This window comes from Taurulus bubalis (genome assembly GCF_910589615.1).
Source record: "Taurulus bubalis genome assembly, chromosome: 15".
Classification (NCBI taxonomy): domain Eukaryota; kingdom Metazoa; phylum Chordata; class Actinopteri; order Perciformes; family Cottidae; genus Taurulus; species Taurulus bubalis.
The window spans coordinates 245,759-270,132 of record NC_136603.1 but is presented as its reverse complement, the minus strand read 5'-3'; the positions used below and the strand labels follow the sequence as shown (position 1 = coordinate 270,132).

Sequence of the window (24,374 nt, the reverse complement as noted above, 5' to 3'; positions counted from 1 at the left end):
TTACATAATGACTCAGGTCTAGTCTCTACTTTACACAATGACTCAGGTCTAGTCTCTACTTTACATGATGACGATGGTCACGATGTAATCGGGGCCCCGGGGTCTCTGGGCCCCGAGGCCCTGGGGTCTCGGGGACATAGAGGCCACGAGGCCCCGGGGCCTCTGGGTCACGGGGCCCTGTGGTCTCGGGGTCTAGGGCTCGTTACCTGATAGGAGCCGTAGGTGTTGGTGACCCGGGGGAACGCCTGCAGGGCCGGAGCGACGGGGTTGGACAGGACGAAGGGGCCGGACGCCGGACCGTCCTCCTGCGTCTGACGGGAGAGACGTTATGAGACACGACCTTCAGAGAGAACCTCTGAAGGTCGTCCGGCGTGTGCTCACCATGTCCGACTCCAGGCAGGACACCAGCTGCCGGACACACGGCTCCAGGCAGTTCTGGTTCCTCTTCACCTTCTGAAGAGACGTGTCGGTCAGGATCTGAACAGAGACACAGAGTCATTAAAACGACGAGTCACAGAGACTCGTCGTTTTAAACAGCTTCAAACTGGAGTAAAGAGCCGGTGCGTTCAGGAGCCGGTGCGTTCAGGGGCGTCGGTACCTTCTGGATCTTGGTCTTGGTGGCGGACGGGATGGTCGTCGGCGAGACGAACTGGAAGGTCGGCGCGGCGTTGTTGGGATACTGAGCGGGGAACTTGACCACCAGGCGGACCTGATGGCTGCCGAAGTGAGCCGACACCACGCAGCTGCGGTTCAGCGCGTCCATCTGCACAAAGTGTGATGTCACTTCCTGTCTGACGCCTCTCCAGGTTCTCATTCACAGCGATCCATTAAGTTCACACTCACGGCGGTAACGCAAGCCCGGCTCAAACCGATAGAGTAAAACAAACATCGCGGCTACAACAGAAACAAGAGGCTTTTATTTTGAAAGTCTCACCTCCACGTCCACGTTCCTGATCTGCAGGTTGACCAGAGAAAACTCCTGCTGCAACGTCTGAGGGACACCTGAACCCACCACGGAGACCAGAGCTCCGTCCTGATCTGGGGTGGGGGAGAGAGAGAGAGGATTTAACATGAATCTGCTCGGTTAAAGTCTAATCAATATTGTTATTAAGATGTGAGTCTTATAACTGATCCTCGTTCTCACCCTGAGGTTCTCTCTGGTTTGACTCTCTTCAGTTCTCACCCTGAGGTTCTCTCTGGTTTGACTCTCTTCAGTTCTCACCCTGAGGTTCTCTCTGGTTTGACTCTTCAGCTCTCACCCTGAGGTTCTCTCTGGTTTGACTCTCTTCAGCTCTCACCCTGAGGTTCTCTCTGGTTTGACTCTCTTCAGCTCTCACCCTGAGGTTCTCTCTGGTTTGATTCTCTTCAGCTCTCACCCTGAGGTTCTCTCTGGTTTTACTCTCTTCAGCTCTCACCCTGAGGTTCTCTCTGGTTTGACTCTCTTTAGTTCTCACCCTGCAGGTTCTCTCTGGTTTGACTCTCTTCAGTTCTCACCCTGCAGGTTCTCGTTGGTGAGGCCGACCCTGAGCAGACCTTCAGGCTGCTGAGACCCCGTCTCCGTCTCCGTCTCCATGCTGAGAGACATCCTGTCCACCAGCTCGTCCACCGCGTCGCTGACACACAGCTGACAACAACAACAACAACATTAGGACACCAGGGCAACCGGAGGAGCCGGTCTCTGAAGCGGCACGCTGACCTTCTGAAGCTGAGGATCCACCCTCCAGATCCTCAGGGTCTGGTCTCTGGACCACGTGACCAGCTGGTAGTCCTTGGAGCCTGGTCAACAAACACAACGTCAACAACAACAGAAGCAGCGTCCACACAGAACCGGAGGACCTGGATGCTCACCTTGTTTCTGCGGCCGCCACTGGAACTCCAGCACCACGTCGTCGTGGCCCACGAAGGCGTGCACCGGACTGAGGAGGTCCAGCGTGCTCCACAGCAGCAGACTGTTCTCCCGCCGGAGCTGAGGAACCATCACCGTGACCAGACCGCTGGAGAACGGCTGAGAACACAAGAGAACACACTGAAACACTCTAAAACACTAACACACTGAAACACACTGAAACACACTAAAACACACTAACACACTGAAAAACACTAACACACTGAAACACACTAAAACACTGAAACACACTGAAACACACTAAAACACACTAACACACTGAAAAACACTAACACACTGAAACACTCTAAAACACTAACACACTGAAACACACTAAAACACACTAACACACTGAAAAACACTAACACACTGAAACACTCTAAAACACTAACACACTGAAACACTCTAAAACACTAACACACAAACACACTGAAACGCACTAACACATTGAAACACTCTAAAACACTAACACACTGAAACACTCTAACACACTGAAACACTGAAACACACAGAAACACTGAAACACACAGAAACACTGAAACACACAAACACACTGGAACACTCTAAAACACTCAAACATCGAAACACACTGAAACACACTAACACACTGAAACACACTGAAACACACTAAAACACACTAACACACTGAAAAACACTAACACACTGAAACACTCTAAAACACTAACACACTGAAACACACTAAAACACTGAAACACACTGAAACACACTAAAACACACTAACACACTGAAAAACACTAACACACTGAAACACACTAAAACACTGAAACACACTGAAACACACTAAAACACTGAAACACACTGAAACACACTAAAACACACTAACACACTGAAAAACACTAACACACTGAAACACTCTAAAACACTAACACACTGAAACACACTAAAACACACTAACACACTGAAAAACACTAACACACTGAAACACTCTAAAACACTAACACACTGAAACACTCTAAAACACTAACACACAAACACACTGAAACGCACTAACACATTGAAACACTCTAAAACACTAACACACTGAAACACTCTAACACACTGAAACACTGAAACACACAGAAACACTGAAACACACAGAAACACTGAAACACACAAACACACTGGAACACTCTAAAACACTCAAACATCGAAACACACTGAAACACACTAACACACTGAAACACACTAGAACACACTAACACACTGAAACACTCTAAAACACTGAAACACTCTAAAACACTGAAACACTCTGAAACACAGTAACACACTAATATACTGAAACACTAACACACTGAAACACTAACACACTGAAACACTCTAAAACACTGAAACACACTAAAACACACTAAAACACTGAAACACTCTAAAACACTGACACACTGAAACACACTAAAACACTGAAACACACTAAAACACTCAAACACTGAAACACACTGAAACACTCTGAAACACACTAACACACTCTAACACACTGAAACACTGAAACACACTAATATACTAAAACACTGAAACACACTGAAACACTAACACACTAAAACACTGAAACACACTAAAACACTCAAACACTGAAACACACTGAAACACTCTGAAACACACTAACACACTCTAACACACTGAAACACTGAAACACACTGAAACACTAACACACTGAAACACTCTAAAACACTGAAACACACTAAAACACTGAAACACACTAACACACTCTGAAACACTAACACACTGAAACACTCTAAAACACTCTGACACACACTAAAACACTGAAACACACTAAAACACTGAAACACACTAACACACTCTGAAACACTAACACACTGAAACACTCTAAAACACTCTGAAACACACTAAAACACTGAAACACACTAAAACACTCAAACACTGAAACACACTGAAACACTCTGAAACACACTAACACACTCTAACACACTGAAACACACTAATATACTAAAACACTGAAACACACTGAAACACTAACACACTAAAACACTGAAACACACTAAAACACTCAAACACTGAAACACACTGAAACACTCTGAAACACACTAACACACTCTAACACACTGAAACACTGAAACACACTGAAACACTAACACACTGAAACACTCTAAAACACTGAAACACACTAAAACACTGAAACACACTAACACACTCTGAAACACTAACACACTGAAACACTCTAAAACACTCTGACACACACTAAAACACTGAAACACTCTAAAACACTGACACACTGAAACACACTAAAACATTCTAAAACACTGAAACACTCTAACACACTGAAACACTGAAACACACTAATATACTAAAACACTGAAACACACTGAAACACTAACACACTGAAACACTCTAAAACACTGAAACACACTAAAACACTGACACACACTAATACACTCTGAAACACTAACACACTGAAACACTCTAAAACACTCTGACACACACTAAAACACTCTAAAACACTGACACACTGAAACACACTAAAACATTCTAAAACACTGAAACACTCTGAAACACACTCAAACACTGAAACACTCAAACACTGAAACACACTGAAACACTGAAACACACTAACACACTGAAACACACTAACACACTGAAACACTCTAACACACTGAAACACTCTAACACACTGAAACACTCTAAAACCTTCTAAAACACTGAAACACTCTGAAACACACTAAAACACTGAAACACTCAAACACTGAAACACACTAACACACTGAAACACACTAACACACTGAAACACACTGAATCACTCTGAAACACACTGAATCACTCTGAAACACTCTGAAACACTGAAACACTCTGAAACACTGAAACACTCTGAAACACTGAAACACTCTAACACACTGAAACACTCTAACACACTGAAACACTCTAAAACCTTCTAAAACACTGAAACACTCTGAAACACACTAAAACACTGAAACACTCAAACACTGAAACACACTAACACACTGAAACACACTAACACACTGAAACACACTGAATCACTCTGAAACACTCTGAAACACTGAAACACTGAAACACTCTGAAACACTGAAACACTCTAACACACTGAAACACTCTAACACACTGAAACACACTAAAACACTGAAACACTCTAACACACTGAAACACACTAAAACACTCTAACACACTGAAACACTCTAACACACTAACACACTGAAACACACTGAAACACTGTAACACACTGAAACACACTAACACTAACACACTCAAACACTAACACACTGAAACACACTAACACACTAAAACACACTGAAACACTCACCGTGTATCGGGCCTTCCACACTGGAACCTGACAGGACAGGATGTTCAGGTACTTCCTGGGCTGTCGGAAATCCCAAAACTAAACAGAGCAGGAGAGAGATTCACAGATGGAAAGATTCAGAGATGCAAAGATTCAGAGCTTTAGAGATTCAGAGTTTTGGAATTGCAGATTTGCAGAGATTTCGAAATTAAGAGATGTAGAGATTCAGAGATGTAGAGATTCAAAGAAGTAGAGAAATATAGATGTAGAGATTCAGAGATGTAGAGATTCAAAGAAGTAGAGAAATATAGATTCAGAGAATCAGAGATGTAGAGATGCAGAGATGCAGAGATGTAGAGATTCAGAGATGTAGAGATGTAGAGATTCAGAGATGTAGAGATTCAGAGATGTAGAGATTCAGAGATGTAGAGATTCAGAGATTCAGAGATGCAGAGATTCAGAGATGTAGAGATTCAGAGATGTAGAGATTCAGAGATGCAGAGATGCAGAGATTCAGAGATGTAGAGATTCAGAGATGTAGAGATTCAGAGATGCAGAGATTCAGAGATGCAGAGATTCAGAGATGCAGAGATTCAGAGATGTAGAGATTCAGAGATGTAGAGATTCAGAGATGTAGAGATGTAGAGATTCAGAGATTCAGAGATGTAGAGATTCAGAGATGTAGAGATTCAGAGATTCAGAGATGTAGAGATTCAGAGATGTAGAGATGTAGAGATTCAGAGATGTAGAGATGTAGAGATTCAGAGATGTAGAGATGTAGAGATTCAGAGATGTAGAGATGTAGAGATTCAGAGATGTAGAGATGTAGAGATTCAGAGATGTAGAGATTCAAAGAAGTAGAGAAATATAGATGTAGAGATTCAGAGATTCAGAGATGCAGAGATTCAGAGATGTAGAGATTCAGAGATGTAGAGATTCAGAGATGTAGAGATGTAGAGATTCAGAGATGTAGAGATGTAGAGATTCAGAGATGTAGAGATGTAGAGATTCAGAGATGTAGAGATGTAGAGATTCAGAGATGTAGAGATTCAAAGAAGTAGAGAAATATAGATGTAGAGATTCAGAGATTCAGAGATGCAGAGATTCAGAGATGTAGAGATTCAGAGATGTAGAGATTCAGAGATGCAGAGATTCAGAGATGTAGAGATTCAGAGATGCAGAGATTCAGAGATGCAGAGATTCAGAGATGTAGAGATTCAGAGATGTAGAGATTCAGAGATGTAGAGATGTAGAGATTCAGAGATTCAGAGATTCAGAGATGTAGAGATTCAGAGATGTAGAGATTCAGAGATGTAGAGATGTAGAGATTCAGAGATGTAGAGATGTAGAGATTCAGAGATGTAGAGATGTAGAGATTCAGAGATGTAGAGATGTAGAGATTCAGAGATGTAGAGATGTAGAGATTCAGAGATGTAGAGATTCAAAGAAGTAGAGAAATATAGATGTAGAGATTCAGAGATGTAGAGATTCAAAGAAGTAGAGAAATATAGATTCAGAGAATCAGAGATGTAGAGATGTAGAGATGTAGAGATGCAGAGATGCAGAGATGTAGAGATTCAGAGATGTAGAGATGTAGAGATTCAGAGATGTAGAGATTCAGAGATGTAGAGATTCAGAGATGTAGAGATTCAGAGATTCAGAGATGCAGAGATTCAGAGATGTAGAGATTCAGAGATGTAGAGATTCAGAGATGCAGAGATTCAGAGATGTAGAGATTCAGAGATGCAGAGATTCAGAGATGCAGAGATTCAGAGATGTAGAGATTCAGAGATGTAGAGATTCAGAGATGTAGAGATGTAGAGATTCAGAGATGTAGAGATTCAGAGATGTAGAGATTCAGAGATTCAGAGATGTAGAGATTCAGAGATGTAGAGATGTAGAGATTCAGAGATGTAGAGATGTAGAGATTCAGAGATGTAGAGATGTAGAGATTCAGAGATGTAGAGATGTAGAGATTCAGAGATGTAGAGATGTAGAGATTCAGAGATGTAGAGATGTAGAGATTCAGAGATGTAGAGATGTAGAGATTCAGAGATTCAGAGATGTAGAGATTCAGAGATGTAGAGATTCAGAGATTCAGAGATGTAGAGATTCAGAGATGTAGAGATGTAGAGATTCAGAGATGTAGAGATGTAGAGATTCAGAGATGTAGAGATGTAGAGATTCAGAGATGTAGAGATGTAGAGATTCAGAGATGTAGAGATGTAGAGATTCAGAGATGTAGAGATGTAGAGATTCAGAGATGTAGAGATTCAGAGATGTAGAGATTCAGAGATGTAGAGATGTAGAGATTCAGAGATGTAGAGATTCAGAGATTCAGAGATGTAGAGATTCAGAGATGTAGAGATTCAGAGATGTAGAGATTCCGAGATTCAGAGATGTAGAGATTCAGAGATGTAGAGATGTAGAGATTCAGAGATGTAGAGATTCAGAGATGTAGAGATTCAGAGATGTAGAGATTCAGAGATTCAGAGATGTAGAGATTTAGAGATTCAGAGATGTAGAGATGTAGAGATGTAGAGATTCAGAGATTCAGAGATGTAGAGATTCAGAGATGTAGAGATTCAGAGATGTAGAGATTCAGAGATGTAGAGATTCAGAGATGTAGAGATGTAGAGATGTAGAGATTCAGAGATGTAGAGATTCAGAGATGTAGAGATGTAGAGATGTAGAGATTCAGAGATGTAGAGATTCAGAGATGTAGAGATTCAGAGATGTAGAGATGTAGAGATTCAGAGATGTAGAGATGTAGAGATTCAGAGATGTAGAGATTCAGAGATTCAGAGATGTAGAGATTCAGAGATGTAGAGATTCAGAGATTCAGAGATGTAGAGATTCAGAGATTCAGAGATGTAGAGATGTAGAGATTCAGAGATGTAGAGATTCAGAGATGTAGAGATTCAGAGATTCAGAGATGTAGAGATGTAGAGATTCAGAGATGTAGAGATTCAGAGATTCAGAGATGTAGAGATTCAGAGATGTAGAGATTCAGAGATTCAGAGATGTAGAGATTCAGAGATTCAGAGATGTAGAGATGTAGAGATTCAGAGATGTAGAGATGTAGAGATTCAGAGATGTAGAGATTCAGAGATGTAGAGATTCAGAGATGTAGAGATTCAGAGATGTAGAGATGTAGAGATTCAGAGATGTAGAGATGTAGAGATGTAGAGATTCAGAGATGTAGAGATGTAGAGATTCAGAGGTGTAGAGATTCAGAGATGTAGACATGTAGAGATTCAGAGATGTAGAGATTCAGAGATGTAGAGATGTAGAGATTCAGAGATGTAGACATGTAGAGATTCAGAGATTCAGAGATGTAGAGATGTAGAGATGTAGAGATTCAGAGATGTAGAGATGTAGAGATTCAGAGATGTAGAGATGTAGAGATGCAGAGATTCAGAGATGTAAAGATTCAGAGATGTAGAGATTCAGAGATTCAGAGATGTAGAGATTCAGAGATTCAGAGATGTAGAGATTCAGAGATGTAGAGATGCAGAGATTCAGAGATGTAGAGATGTAGAGATGCAGAGATTCAGAGATGCAGAGATTCAGAGATGTAAAGATGTAGAGATTCAGAGATTCAGAGATGTAGAGATTCAGAGATGTAGAGATGTAGAGATGTAGAGATTCAGAGATGTAGAGATTCAGAGATTCAGAGATGTAGAGATTCAGAGATGTAGAGATTCAGAGATGTAGAGATTCAGAGATTCAGAGATGTAGAGATTCAGAGATTCAGAGATGTAGAGATTCAGAGATGTAGAGATTCAGAGATGTAGAGATTCAGAGATGTAAAGATGTAGAGATGTAAAGATTCAGAGATTCAGAGATGTAGAGATGCAGAGATGTAAAGATGTAGAGATTCAGAGATGTAGAGATTCAGAGATGTAGAGATTCAGAGATGTAGAGATGCAGAGATTCAGAGATGTAAAGATGTAGAGATTCAGAGATGTAGAGATTCAGAGATGCAGAGATTCAGAGATTCAGAGATGTAGAGATGTAGAGATTCAGAGATGTAGAAATTCAGAGATGTAAAGATGTAGAGATTCAGAGATGTAGAGATTCAGAGATGTAGAGATGTAGAGATTCAGAGATGTAGAGATTCAGAGATGTAGAGATGTAGAGATTCAGAGATGTAGAAATTCAGAGATGTAGAGATTCAGAGATGTAGAGATTCAGAGATGTAGAGATGTAGAGATTCAGAGATGTAGAGATTCAGAGATTCAGAGATGTAGAGATGTAGAGATTCAGAGATGTAGAGATTCAGAGATGTAGAAATTCAGAGATGTAGAGATGCAGAGATTCAGAGATGCAGAGATTCAGAGATGCAGAGATGTAGAGATTCAGAGATGTAGAGATGCAGAGATTCAGAGATGCAGAGATTCAGAGATGTAAAGATTCAGAGATGTAGAGATGTAGAGATTCAGAGATGTAGAAATTCAGAGATGTAGAGATGCAGAGATGCAGAGATTCAGAGATGCAGAGATTCAGAGATGCAGAGATTCAGAGATGCAGAGATTCAGAGATGCGGAGATTCAGAGATGTAGAGATTCAGAGATGTAGAAATTCAGAGATGTAGAGATGCAGAGATTCAGAGATGTAGAGATGCAGAGATGCAGAGATGCAGAGATTCAGAGATGTGGAGATTCAGAGATGTAGAGATTCAGAGATGTAGAGATGTCGAGATTCAGAGATGTAGAGATTCAGAGATGTAGAGATTCAGAGATGTAGAGATGTAGAGATTGAGAGATGTAGAAATTCAGAGATGTAGAGATGCAGAGATTCAGAGATGTAGAGATGCAGAGATTCAGAGATGTAGAGATGCAGAGATTCAGAGATGCAGAGATTCAGAGATGTAAAGATGTAGAGATTCAGAGATGTAGAGATTCAGAGATTCAGAGATGTAGAGATTCAGAGATGTAGAGATTCAGAGATGTAGAGATTCAGAGATGTAGAGATTCAGAGTTGTAGAGGTGTAAAGATTCAGAGATGTAGAGATTCAGAGATGTAGAGATGCAGAGATTCAGAGATGCAGAGATTCAGAGATGTAAAGATTCAGAGATGTAGAGATGTAGAGATTCAGAGATGTAGAAATTCAGAGATGTAGAGATGCAGAGATTCAGAGATGTAGAGATGTAGAGATTCAGAGATGTAGAGATTCAGAGATGTAGAGATTCAGAGATTCAGAGATGTAGAGATTCAGAGATGTAGAGATTCAGAGATGTAGAGATGTAGAGATTCAGAGATTCAGAGATGTAGAGATTCAGAGATGTAGAGATTCAGAGATGTAGAGATTCAGAGATGTAGAGATTCAGAGATGTAGAGATTCAGAGATTCAGAGATGTAGAGATTCAGAGATTCAGAGATGTAGAGATTCAGAGATGTAGAGATGTAGAGATTCAGAGATTCAGAGATGCAGAGATTCAGAGATGTAGAGATTCAGAGATGTAGAGATGTAGAGATTCAGAGATGCAGAGATGTAGAGATTCAGAGATGTAGAGATTCAGAGATGTAGAGATGTAGAGATTCAGAGATTCAGAGATGCAGAGATGTAGAGATTCAGAGATGTAGAGATTCAGAGATGTAGAGATTCAGAGATGTAGAGATGCAGAGATGCAGAGATGTAAAGATGTAGAGATTCAGAGATGTAGAGATTCAGAGATGTAGAGATGTAGAGATTCAGAGATGTAGAGATTCAGAGATGTAGAGATTCAGAGATGTAGAGATGTAGAGATTCAGAGATGTAGAAATTCAGAGATGTAGAGATGCAGAGATTCAGAGATGTAGAGATTCAGAGATGTAGAGATTCAGAGATGTAGAGATGTAGAGATGTAGAGATTCAGAGATGTAGAGATTCAGAGATGTAGAAATTCAGAGATGTAGAGATGCAGAGATTCAGAGATGTAGAGATTCAGAGATGTAGAGATTCAGAGATGTAGAGATTCAGAGATGTAGAGATTCAGAGATTCAGAGATGTAGAGATGTAGAAATTCAGAGATGTAGAGATGCAGAGATTCAGAGATGCAGAGATTCAGAGATGTAAAGATGTAGAGATTCAGAGATGTAGAGATTCAGAGATGTAGAGATGTAGAGATGTAGAGATTCAGAGATGTAGAGATTCAGAGATGTAGAGATTCAGAGATGTAGAGATGTAGAGATTCAGAGATGTAGAGATTCAGAGATGTAGAGATGTAGAGATTCAGAGATGTAAAGATTCAGAGATGTAGAGATTCAGAGATGTAGAGATGTAGAGATTCAGAGATGTAGAGATTCAGAGATTCAGAGATGTAGAGATTCAGAGATGTAGAGATTCAGAGATTCAGAGATGTAGAGATTCAGAGATGTAGAGATGTAGAGATTCAGAGATGTAGAGATTCAGAGATGTAGAGATTCAGAGATGTAGAGATTCAGAGATGTAGAGATTCAGAGATGTAGAGATGCAGAGATTCAGAGATGCAGAGATTCAGAGATGTAGAGATTCAGAGATGTAGAGATTCAGAGATGTAGAGATTCAGAGATGTAGAGCTGCAGAGTTGTAGAGGTTTAAAGATTCAGAGATGTAGAGATTCAGAGATGTAGAGATGCAGAGATTCAGAGATGCAGAGATTCAGAGATGTAAAGATTCAGAGATGTAGAGATGTAGAGATTCAGAGATGTAGAAATTCAGAGATGTAGAGATGCAGAGATTCAGAGATGTAGAGATGTAGAGATTCAGAGATGTAGAGATTCAGAGATGTAGAGATTCAGAGATTCAGAGATGTAGAGATTCAGAGATTCAGAGATGTAGAGATTCAGAGATGTAGAGATGTAGAGATGCAGAGATGCAGAGATTCAGAGATTCAGAGATGTAGAGATTCAGAGATGTAGAGATTCAGAGATGTAGAGATGCAGAGATTCAGAGATGTAAAGATGTAGAGATGTAGAGATTCAGAGATGTAGAGATGTAGAGATTCAGAGATTTAGAGATTCAGAGTTGTAGAGATTCAGAGATGTAGAGATGTAGAGATTCAGAGATGTAGAAATTCAGAGATGTAGAGATGCAGAGATTCAGAGATGTAGAGATTCAGAGATGTAGAGATTCAGAGATGTAGAGATGCAGAGATTCAGAGATGCAGAGATTCAGAGATGTAAAGATTCAGAGATGTAAAGATTCAGAGATGTAGAGATGTAGAGATTCAGAGATGTAGAGATTCAGAGATGTAGAAATTCAGAGATGTAGAGATGCAGAGATGCAGAGATTCAGAGATGTAGAGATGTAGAGATTCAGAGATGTAGAGATGTAGAGATTCAGAGATTCAGAGATGTAGAGATTCAGAGATGTAGAGATTCAGAGATTCAGAGATGTAGAGATTCAGAGATGTAGAGATGCAGAGATTCAGAGATGTAGAGATTCAGAGATGTAGAGATTGAGAGATGTAGAAATGCAGAGATGTAGAGATTCAGAGATGTAGAGATGCAGAGATTCAGAGATGCGGAGATTCAGAGATGTAGAGATTCAGAGATGTAGAGATTCAGAGATGTAGAGATGTAGAGATTCAGAGATGTAGAGATTCAGAGATGTAGAGATTCAGAGATGTAGAGATGCAGAGATTCAGAGATGTAGAGATGTAGAGATTCAGAGATTCAGAGATGTAGAGATTCAGAGATGTAGAGATTGAGAGATGTAGAGATTGAGAGATGTAGAGATGTAGAGATGCAGAGATTGAGAGATGTAGAGATTGAGAGATGTAGAGATGTAGAGATGCAGAGATTCAGAGATGTAGAGATTCAGAGATGTAGAGATGCAGAGATTCAGAGATGCAGAGATGTAGAGATTCAGAGATGTAGAGATTCAGAGATGTAGAGATTGAGAGATGTAGAAATGCAGAGATTCAGAGATGTAGAGATTCAGAGATGTAGAGATGCAGAGATTCAGAGATGTAGAGATTCAGAGATGTAGAGATGTAGAGATTCAGAGATGTAGAGATTCAGAGATGTAGAGATTCAGAGATGTAGAGATTCAGAGATGTAGAGATGTAGAGATTCAGAGATGTAGAGATTCATAGATGTAGAGATGCAGAGATGCAGAGATTCAGAGATGTAGAGATGTAGAGATTCAGAGATTCAGAGATGTAGAGATTCAGAGATGTAGAGATTCAGAGATGTAGAGATTGAGAGATGTAGAGATGCAGAGATGTAGAGATGTAGAGATGCAGAGATGTAGAGATGTAGAGATGCAGAGATTCAGAGATTCAGAGATGCAGAGTTTCAGAGTTTCAGAGATGTGGAGATTCAGAGATGCAGAGATGTAAAGATTCAGAGATGTAGAGATTCAGAGATGTAGAGATGCAGAGATTCAGAGATGTAGAGATTCATAGATGCAGAGATGTGGAGATTCAGAGATGTAGAGATTCAGAGATGCAGAGATGCAGAGATGTAGAGGTGTAAAGATTCAGAGATGTAGAGGTGTAAAGATTCAGAGATGTAGAGCTGCAGAGTTGTAGAGGTGTAAAGATGCAGAGATGTAGAGATGTAGAGATTCACAGATGTAGAGGTGTAAAGATTCAGAGATGCAGAGATGTAGAGATTCAGAGATGTAGAGATCCAGAGATGCAGCTCTCTGGTCTAATCGGTGCGCTTGTTTTCCTCACCCTCACAGAGTTGTCCTGGCTGGACGTAGAGAAGATGAACTCGTTGTCGGGATGCCAGTCCAGGCCGTGGATCTTGGACAGGTGAGCCGCCAGGTACTCCACCGCCGTGTTGGGTTTCTGTTAGAGAGGACACAACGGGGACACCATCAATCATTCAGATCCTCCAGATCCCTCAGACCCCTCAGATCCCTCAGACTCCTCAGATCCCTCAGACCCCCAGAACTCACTCTCTTGTCCCAGATCCGGACGTCTCCATCGTGGCTGGAGGCCAGCAGGTTCTGGTTCTTCCTGTTCCACTTCACCTGAGATGCTCCGGCTGGAGGAGACGGGACCAGAAGAAGAAGAGGGACAGGTTTCTGCTTCAGTAGCTGAAAATACTCGAAGAAGAAGAAGAAGAAGAAGGAAGAGGAGACTCACCAACAGCAGAAAGAGCCACGGTGGGTTTTCGAGTGTCTCTGTGGAGTCAAAGACCTCGTTACTGCAGGACAACAAGCTAACGACAACTAGCTAACGCAAAACCATTAGCTATATGTATGTATGTATGTATGTATGTATGTATGCGTGTATATAATATATATATATAATATATATAATATATATATATATATATATATATATATATGTGTGTATATATATACATACATACATACACACACACACACACACACACACACACACACACACACACACACACACACACACACACACACACACGGTCATTGGCTCTCTCACCTGGTGTCCCAGATGTAGATGTAGGTGTCCACTGAGCTGGTGACCAGGAACTCTGGCTCGAACCAGGACCAGTCCAGATCACTGAGTACACGAACACACCACAGTCAGTGAACGCACCACAGAGCGCCTCTGAACTACAGCCATCGTGTCCAGACTGCCTGTTAACCTGCAGAGAAGTGCGTTTGATTTAACCCCGTAGTCACCTGATGACCCGGGTGCGTTTGATTTAACCCCGTAGTCACCTGATGACCCGGGTGCGTTTGATTTAACCCCGTAGTCACCTGATGGCCCGGATGCGCTTGATTTAACCCCGTAGTCACCTGATGGCCCGGGTGTGTTTGATTTAACCCCGTAGTCACCTGATGACCCGGGTGCGTTTGATTTAACCCCGTAGTTACCTGATGACCCGGGTGCGTTTGATTTAACCTTGTAGTCACCTGATGACCCAGGTGCGTTTGATTTAACCCCGTAGTTACCTGATAACCCGGGTGTGTCCCTGCAGAGACGAGTGAACTTGACCACAGCCGTCCCTCCAGGAATACAGGTCCACGCGCTGGTTACTCTGAAGACAACACACACACACACACACACACACACACACACTTTATCATGTGTACTTCAGGAGCCCGTCGTCTCCGTCGTGAACGGCAGAACTCACCGAGGCAGCGAATACGTGGGCCTCAGACCGGTGAGGGTTCCACTGGACCGTCCCCACGTCCCACTTACTCTGGCGCCCGATCTTACGGGGCGCTTCAGAGGGAGCCTCCAGGTTCACCATGTACAGGAAACGCCTCCTTCAGGATGACAGTGAACGCAGCGCCATTAAGTTACAGTGTTTACAGGGTGACAGTGAACGCAGCGCCATTAAGTTACAGTGTTTACAGGGTGACAGTGAACGCAGCTCCATTAAGTTACAGTGTTTACAGGGTGACAGTGAACGCAGCGCCATTAAGTTACAGTGTTTACAGGGTGACAGTGAACGCAGCTCCATTAAGTTACAGTGTTTACAGGGTGACAGTGAACGCAGCGCCATTAAGTTACAGTGTTTACAGGGTGACAGTGAACGCAGCGCCATTAAGTTACAGTGTTTACAGGGTGACTCCGCGGTGCGTTCAGGTGAACTCAACTTACCCGGACAGAACAGCGTGTGAGCCCAGGCAGTCCACTGACATGGCGGTGGCCTGAAAACAAAGAAGAAGAAAAATAATAAACAAATAAATAAAAGAAAGTCTATCTTTTTACACATATATATATATATATATATATATATATATATATATATATATATATATATATATATATATATATATATATTTACCTGGGCATCCCGAAACTCCACCACCACATTCTCGCTGCTCCAGCGGGCCGCCATCTTCCTCCCTCCTCCACTGTCAACAGAACGTCACGTGATGCTGATGACATGTGACGTCGCATTCATGGGCCCTGCGGAAACAAAACCTCAATTTGCATCAAGCAAAAGATTCCCATAAGGATACCAACATAATTTACTTTGAATGATATATTATTATTATATAATTTAATAACTTCTAATTACAGAAACGTTTATTTTAATTAACATTTCTAATCGTAGAAGGAGAGACCCCAACATGTTCTTTAAAACAAGATTTCATCTTTACACACGCGGTGAGGAGTTCCTGAACGCACCGCACTCTCTTTGGCACGAGACTCTTTCGTCTCTTCTGATTGGTCGGCCCAGTTTCCGGTAACATATCCAAAATGGCGGCTACCCTGGTGGCGCATGTTGTCGCGGACGCTGGAGCGTTTTTAAAGAAGGCTCCGCTGCAGGTGAGTTTATGATTATCATTCATAAAGACGCGTTTTGCGGAAGTGACGTCAGTCTGTCCGGTGTCCGGTACCGGGACCGGAGAGACTTTATTTATATTGTCTCTACGGGACACCGCTTCCATCTTTTAATACACAATGTAGATATACAAACGGTGCACACGTGTGTTTACAACGCCTGGCTATTGTATACACTCGGGATTATATATATATTCATACATTTATTTATTTATTTATCACGCTCATCCGCTGCTGCGGCAAAAGAAGGGCGTTGCCATGGTGATCTTTTCTTTATTCACTCTGAAGAACTCCTTTTATGTCTATAGTCACCTTTTATGTCTATAGTCACCCTTTAGGTCTATAGTCACCCTTTAGGTCTATAGTCACCCTTTAGGTCTATAGTCACCCTTTATGTCTTTAGGTATATAGTCACCCTTTAGGTATATAGTCACCCTTTATGTCTTTAGGTCTATAGTCACCCTTTAGGTATATAGTCACCCTTTATGTCTTTAGGTCTATAGTCACCCTTTAGGTCTATAGTCACCCTCTAGGTCTATAGTCACCCTCTAGGTCTATAGTCGCCCTTTAGGTCTATAGTCGCCCTTTAGGTCTATAGTCGCCCTGTATGTCTTTAGTCACCCTTTATGTCTTTAGGTCTATAGTCACCCTTTATGTCTTTAGGTCTATAGTCACCCTCTAGGTCTATAGTCGCCCTTTATGTTTTTAGGTCTATAGTCGCCCTTTAGGTATATAGTCACCCTTTAGGTCTATAGTCACCCTTTATGTCTTTAGGTCTATAGTCACCCTTTATGTCTTTAGGTCTATAGTCACCCTCTAGGTCTATAGTCACCCTTTAGGTATATAGTCACCCTTTATGTCTTTAGGTCTATAGTCGCCCTTTAGGTCTATAGGTCTATAGTCGCCCTTTAGGTCTATAGTCACCCTTTATGTCTTTAGGTCTATAGTCGCCCTTTATGTCTTTAGTCACCCTTTATGTCTTTAGGTCTATAGTCGCCCTTTATGTCTTTAGGTCTATAGTCACCCTTTATGTCTTTAGGTCTATAGTCGCCCTTTATGTCTTTAGGTCTATAGTCGCCCTTTAGGTCTATAGTCACCCTTTATGTCTTTAGGTCTATTGTCGCCCTTTAGGTCTATAGTCACCCTTTAGGTCTATAGTCGCCCTCTATGTCTTTAGGTCTATAGTCGCCCTTTAGGTCTATAGTCGCCCTTTAGGTCTATAGTCACCCTTTAGGTATATAGTCGCCCTTTAGGTCTATAGTCACCCTTTATGTCTTTAGGTCTATAGTCGCCCTTTATGTCTTTAGGTCTATAGTCACCCTTTATGTCTTTAGGTCTATAGTCGCCCTTTATGTCTTTAGGTCTATAGTCGCCCTTTAGGTCTATAGTCACCCTTTATGTCTTTAGGTCTATAGTCATCCTTTAGGTCTATAGTCGCCCTCTATGTCTTTAGGTCTATAGTCGCCCTTTAGGTCTATAGTCGCCCTTTAGGTATATAGTCGCCCTTTAGGTCTATAGTCACCCTTTATGTCTTTAGGTCTATAGTCGCACTTTTGGTCTATAGTCACCCTTTATGTCTTTAGGTCTATAGTCGCCCTTTAGGTCTATAGTCGCCCTTTAGGTCTATAGTCGCCCTTTATGTCTTTAGGTCTATAGTCGCCCTTTAGGTCTATAGTCGCCCTTTGGGTCTATAGTCGCCCTTTAGGTATATAGTCGCCCTTTATGTCTATAGTCGCCCTTTAGGTCTATAGTCGCCCTTTAGGTCTATAGTCGCCCTTTAGGTCTATAGTCGCCCTTTAGGTCTTTAAGTCTATAGTCGCCCTTTTGGTCTATAGTCGCCCTTTTGGTCTATAGTCGCCCTTTTAGGTCTTTAGGTCTATAGTCACCCTTTAGGTCTATAGTCACCCTTTAGGTCTATTGTCACCCTTTTAGGTCTATGGTCACCCTTTAGGTCTATGGTCCGGTCTATTGTCACCCTTTAGGTCTATGGTCACCCTTTAGTTCTATGGTCCGGTCTTGTATGGGGTTATGTGGTTTTTCATGATCTTCGCCAGTGGAATCATGTAGACGAACAGAAGAGGCCCCAGTATTGAACCTGGGGGAACACCACATGTCATCCTGTTCAGCTCTGATGTGAAGAAACGGACACCTCATAGATATATCATTTAAAGTGTGCCCTGCTTTTAGAATATTCTCACCTCTTAACCTCTCTCTCCAAACTCGCCAGACTCCATTAAGGTCAGGTTGTTCACATGACCGCATGCTGAGCGTGAAGGTTGAGTCTCCTTGAACAGTTCGGTCTGTGTGTTTGTGTTGCAGGATATTGGCAGCAACATCTACACACTGAGAGATGTGGTGAACGAGATCAGAGACAAACCCACCAGGAAGAGTCTGGCCTTCCTGCCGTACCAGCTGACCTTTAAGGAGCCGCATCCTGAACACATCCGACTGGGTAAACTAAGCCTGAAAACGTCCGATTTGTTCATCTAAGCCTGAACACGTCCGATTGGTTAATCTAAGCCTGAACACGTCCTGAGGTCTGGTGTGCTTCTTGTCTCAGTCACAGAGTTCTCCAAGAAGACCGGCGACTACCCGAGTCTGTCCGCCACAGACATCAAAGTCCTGGCTCTGACCTACCAGCTGGAGCTGGAGCACGTCGGCTCCCAGCACCTGAAGAAGGAGCCGGAGGTCAAGGTACCTAGAACCTTCCTCACATTGGTTCTCCCTCATGCCACCGACTGGAGGATAAGTGTTTATTCTCCCTGCGTCCAGCTCTTTGTGCTAAGCTAAACGTAGAACGTGGTTCAACTGGGGTTCCTTTGATAACGTTGCTGTGTTTCAGGTGGACGTCCACAGCACGCAGCGCCACCCGGAGACTCCACTTAACGTAGCCGGGTTCCACTTCCCCTCCCAGGTCAGGGTCCTTGTGTTCAAGTGGCTTTCCATCAAGATCAAGTGTAAAGAAACACCTGTCTCATTGCTCCGTTTATTCTGTCCTTGACGTCCCTTCAGAAACATGTGGGCGGTCTGAGCGTCCAACAGACGGAGACGTCCAGCGGGGACGAGTTCAACGGCTTCCAGTTCTGGAGAGAACCGCTGCCCTGCATCGACAGCAAGCTGCTGGAGCTCCTGGTGAGTCCTCTAGAGATCCTCAACCGTGTTCACCAGTGAGTCTCAGCTCATGTTCATATAACACTATAGATCCTCTGCCATGTTCACTAGTGAGTCACAGCTCTGTCTCATGTTCATACAACACTATAGATCCTCAGTCGTGTTCACCAGTGAGTCTCAGCTCATGTTCATACAACACTATAGATCCTCAGTCGTGTTCACCAGTGAGTCTCAGCTCATGTTCATACAATACTATAGATCCTCAGTCGAGTTCACCAGTGAGTCACAGCTCATGTTCATACAACACTATAGATCCTCAGCCGTGTTCACTAGTGAGTCTCAGCTCATGTTCATACAACACTATAGATCCTCAGCCGTGTTCACTAGTGAGTCTCAGCTCATGTTTATACAATACTATAGATCCTCAGTCGTGTTCACCAGTGAGTCACAGCTCATGTTCATACAACACTATAGATCCTCAGCCGTGTTCACTAGTGAGTCTCAGCTCTCATGTTCATACAACACTATAGATCCTCAGCCGTGTTCACCAGTGAGTCACAGCTCATGTTCATACAACACTATAGATCCTCAGCCGTGTTCACCAGTGAGTCTCAGCTCATGTTCATACAACACTATAGATCCTCAGTCGTGTTCACCAGTGAGTCTCAGCTCATGTTCATACAATACTATAGATCCTCAGTCGAGTTCACCAGTGAGTCACAGCTCATGTTCATACAACACTATAGATCCTCAGCCGTGTTCACTAGTGAGTCTCAGCTCATGTTCATACAACACTATAGATCCTCAGCCGTGTTCACTAGTGAGTCTCAGCTCATGTTCATACAATACTATAGATCCTCAGTCGTGTTCACCAGTGAGTCACAGCTCATGTTCATACAACACTATAGATCCTCAGCCGTGTTCACTAGTGAGTCTCAGCTCTCATGTTCATACAACACTATAGATCCTCAGCCGTGTTCACCAGTGAGTCACAGCTCATGTTCATACAACACTATAGATCCTCAGCCGTGTTCACCAGTGAGTCACAGCTCATGTTCATACAACACTATAGATCCTCAGTCGTGTTCACCAGTGAGTCTCAGCTCATGTTCATACAACACTATAGATCCTCAGTCATGTTCACCAGTGAGTCACAGCTCTGTCTCAGGTGCATACAACACTATAGATCCTCAGTTCACTCGTTGACTCCTCCAGGATCCTGTGGCGGTTTCAGACCTGCCGATCCACCAGAACCAGAAGGACACACGGACGTCTCCAGCTGCAGGAGACGAGTTCAACAGCTTCCAGTTCTGGAGGGAACCGCTGGAGTCCATCGACTGTCTGCTGGACCTGCTGGTGAGTTTCAGAAGACTTCATCTGAAGCGGCAGTCGGAGGAAACGGAACCGGCCGTGTCATGTGACCTTTCTCAGCACCGAACGGACCAATCACGTGCCGCCTACAGCAGACCATCAACAGACAAAACACGTTCTCATGATGTTCTACTAGCTGCAAACCCAGCAGAGTAAAACCCAAACGGCAGAACATCAACCATGAACACGTCTACTAAAATGTTTTTATAATACGGGTAGATCAAATCAAGCATGCTGATTGGTTGAGAGTGAGTCACGAGGTGTAGTTTATTCAGACAAAGTACTGTACAGCCTGTTTACATTTAGAGCGTTCCATATCAGTGCGCACTTAAAATAACAGGTAGATTTAAATTGCGCGACCGTTAGTTGTCATTTCAAGCTTGACAGTTAAAACATGTTGGTGTAAACTTTGATCTTGTAACGTCCGCAGTAACGACTCGCATACGTTGGTTTCCTTAACTTGCAGGTGTATTGCTTGAGTGTTCACAGTATTGCAACGGGGCTCTTCGCTAACAGTAACGTTAGCTCAAACGGAACAGCTAACAAGCTCACGTAGCATCCCCCACACTAGCATAACGAACGACAACACAACGTCACTTCCTCCCTAAAATGAGATGAGGAATGAAAAGGGTTTGACCACAAAATCATGATAATTTCTAGTGAGAGATAGATACGTCGGTCATTTCCCGACGCGAGGCAAGTTCTCTAAACATCACGGAGGAGAAAAATGACGGAGAAAAGACGGACAGTGGCTGCGTGTCAACACATTAATAAACGTGTTATAAACCCGTTAATAAACATGTTTATAACCCCGCTTATTAACACATTAATAAACACGTTTTATGAACACATTTGTTAACACGGTTATACACTCTTAACACATAAATAAATGTATTTATGAATGCGTTAAGAACATATTTATTAACACGTTTATAAACGTGTTAATAAACATTTAATAAACATGTTAATAAACACGTTTATAAACGTGTTAATAAACATTTAATAAACATGTTAATAAACACGTTTAATTAACATGTTTAACACATTATTAACGTGTTATAAACCTGTTAATAAACGTGTTAATAATGTGTTATTAACGTGTTTATTAACACGTTAATAACACTATCATGTCTGTAGAAAGTGGACGACGCCTCCGCACTACAGAGCAGGTTGGACACGCCCCTGCAGACAGAGCACCAATCGGACGACGAAGACAAAGAGAACGAGCCTAAGGAAGAGGAGGATGAAGATGGAGGAGGAGGATGGATCACTCCCAGTAACATCCAACAGGTGAAGATGGACTCTGCTGATTGGACGGCTCCAGCTGATGTCAAAGTGGGATGTCTGACCACCGACTTCGCCATGCAGGTAACACACGCAGCTGTCAGGAGGTCTTCACTAGCATGAAGGAACCCTCAAACGGGTTTTGTTTGAGGGTTCCTTCATGCTAGTGAAGACGGAGTAGATCTCTTTATTATATAGAAATACGTTTTCTTATAATTATTCGATTGAAAGGTGTTGCACATCACATGGGCTTCTGAAAGCTCAGGTAACATCTTCAGGGTCATTGATCGATCTCCTGTTCTCCAGAACGTTCTCATTCAGATCGGCCTTCATGTTCTGTCGGTCAACGGGATGCTGATCAAGCAGGCCAGGAACTACATCCTGAGATGCCACGCCTGCTTCAGGTGAGTCCTCCTGGGACCTGAACCCAGGACCTGAACCCAGGACCAGCACCTGAACCCAGGACCAGGTCTGACTGTGCTCTCCTTTGCAGGACGACCAGCATCATGAGCAAAGTCTTCTGTCCTCACTGCGGGAACCCCACATTGAAGAAGCTGGCCGTGACGCTGGGCCAGGACGGCAGCACCCGGATGCACTTCTCCAAGAACCCCAAGGTCCTGAACCCCCGAGGGCTGCGGGTGAGAGACTCTGACCCGCAGGACTATGGTTCCCCGTAGAGCTTCTAGAGTACTAACCTTGTGGTGTGTTGCAGCACTCGCTGCCGCTGCCTCAGGGAGGCAAGCACAGCAACAACCCCCAGCTGGTGGAGGACCAGAGCTTCCCCCAGCAGAGGCTGTCCCGCAAGGCCCGGCAGAAGACCGACGTCCTGGACCCGGACTACGCGGCCGGGGGGTCTCCGTTCTGCCAGAACGACGTGTACAGCCGAGCGGCCAACCTGCAGATCAGAGACGGCCGGGGGGGCGGCGGACGGAGGCGGAGCAACCCTAACTCCGCCCACAAGAAGTTTGTGAAGAAGAAGTGAGGTGCTGACGGACCCCAGAGGGACTCCAGAGGAACCCAGAGGGCGTTGCGCAACGCCCTCTGGGTTCCTCTGATACTACGGCTAACATCCAAACAAGAGCCCTGAAGAAACTACAAGTCCTTTAAATAGAAAAGTCTTGACGTTAATAAGGTTTATGTATCTATTCTACCCTAATAAATATGATCTCAAGACTTCTCTTCATTCATTATAAGATTAATATTCTATTCTCATGACCCGTTGAAAACCTAGGGGCTCTAGACCTCTCTTCCCTGTTTGAGTCGTCATAGGAACCTATGATTAAATTAATTCCAAAACTTGTGTTTATTTATATGTATTTGTTCAGCAAAGTCTTGGGGAAAAAATCCCTTGTAAAAGATATTGTGATCATAACTGAACATCAAGCATGATGAGGATCAGAAAGAGTCCAGAGCTCAGAGTTTAAAGTATTGACAGCAACCCACACACTAGTAGTGCAGCTTTCTAGAAAGATTAAGACCTGAAGCATCGACGTCTGCAACAATAAAGGAAAGCGTTGGCATGTTAGGAAGCATATTCAGTAAAGAAAGTTTCTTGGTTCAAAAATGGAGAAATTACCCACTTTGTGCCAAGAGCGTCTGATCCAGTCGACCTTTAGTATCAACATGATCAGCTGTTTCCTGTGTGTGTGTGTGTGACCGGTCTACGCAGCATTAAGGGACCAATGAGGGCGTGTGTAAACAGTACGTTACAGGATGTCTTTAGACTCTAACAGTACGTTACAGGATGTCTTTATACTCTAACAGTACGTTACAGGATGTCTTTATACTCTAACAGTACGTTACAGGATGTCTTTAGACTAACAGTACGTTACAGGATGTCTTTAGACTAACAGTACGTTACAGGATGTCTTTAGACTAACAGTACGTTACAGGATGTCTTTAGACTAACAGTACGTTACAGGATGTCTTTAGACTCTAACAGTACGTTACAGATTGTCTTTAGACTAACAGTACGTTACAGGATGTCTTTAGACTAACAGTACGTTACAGGATGTCTTTAGACTAACAGTACGTTACAGGATGTCTTTAGACTAACAGTACGTTACAGGATGTCTTTATACTCTAACAGTACGTTACAGGATGTCTTTAGACTAACAGTACGTTACAGGATGTCTTTATACTCTAACAGTACATTACAGGATGTCTTTAGACTAACAGTACGTTACAGGATGTCTTTAGACTAACAGTACGTTACAGGATGTCTTTAGACTAACAGTACGTTACAGGATGTCTTTAGACTAACAGTACGTTACAG

At 42.7% G+C, this 24,374-nt stretch overlaps 2 protein-coding genes across 2 annotated transcripts in view; one reads left to right on the top strand and one right to left on the bottom strand.

Annotated features, from left to right (window-relative positions):
• Nucleotides 1–15,888, bottom strand: part of wdr59 (WD repeat domain 59) — a 29,080-nt gene extending 13,192 nt beyond the window's left edge. Inside the window, exons 1-16 of the mRNA XM_079231244.1 lie at nucleotides 15,831–15,888; nucleotides 15,644–15,693; nucleotides 15,171–15,306; nucleotides 14,989–15,074; nucleotides 14,513–14,593; nucleotides 14,198–14,235; nucleotides 14,008–14,096; nucleotides 13,781–13,897; nucleotides 5,154–5,231; nucleotides 1,849–2,005; nucleotides 1,697–1,776; nucleotides 1,495–1,624; nucleotides 935–1,038; nucleotides 599–763; nucleotides 382–477; nucleotides 207–311 (exon numbers count right to left, since the gene is read on the bottom strand). Coding sequence (XP_079087370.1) covers nucleotides 207–311; nucleotides 382–477; nucleotides 599–763; nucleotides 935–1,038; nucleotides 1,495–1,624; nucleotides 1,697–1,776; nucleotides 1,849–2,005; nucleotides 5,154–5,231; nucleotides 13,781–13,897; nucleotides 14,008–14,096; nucleotides 14,198–14,235; nucleotides 14,513–14,593; nucleotides 14,989–15,074; nucleotides 15,171–15,306; nucleotides 15,644–15,693; nucleotides 15,831–15,884 — 1,566 coding nt within the window. The 5' untranslated portion in view covers nucleotides 15,885–15,888. The remainder of the gene's footprint in view (nucleotides 1–206; nucleotides 312–381; nucleotides 478–598; nucleotides 764–934; nucleotides 1,039–1,494; nucleotides 1,625–1,696; nucleotides 1,777–1,848; nucleotides 2,006–5,153; nucleotides 5,232–13,780; nucleotides 13,898–14,007; nucleotides 14,097–14,197; nucleotides 14,236–14,512; nucleotides 14,594–14,988; nucleotides 15,075–15,170; nucleotides 15,307–15,643; nucleotides 15,694–15,830) is intronic.
• A 361-nt stretch (nucleotides 15,889–16,249) lies between these two features.
• On the top strand, nucleotides 16,250–23,099 carry nob1 (NIN1 (RPN12) binding protein 1 homolog; the record flags this gene model as incomplete). The annotated part of the gene is made up of 10 exons (XM_079231245.1): nucleotides 16,250–16,318; nucleotides 18,653–18,785; nucleotides 18,894–19,027; nucleotides 19,176–19,247; nucleotides 19,346–19,465; nucleotides 20,660–20,800; nucleotides 21,953–22,183; nucleotides 22,406–22,503; nucleotides 22,593–22,737; nucleotides 22,812–23,099. 10 exons carry the CDS (start codon nucleotides 16,250–16,252, stop codon nucleotides 23,079–23,081), a joined length of 1,413 nt encoding a protein of 470 aa, XP_079087371.1. The 3' UTR covers nucleotides 23,082–23,099.
• Between the last annotated feature and the right edge of the window lie 1,275 nt (nucleotides 23,100–24,374).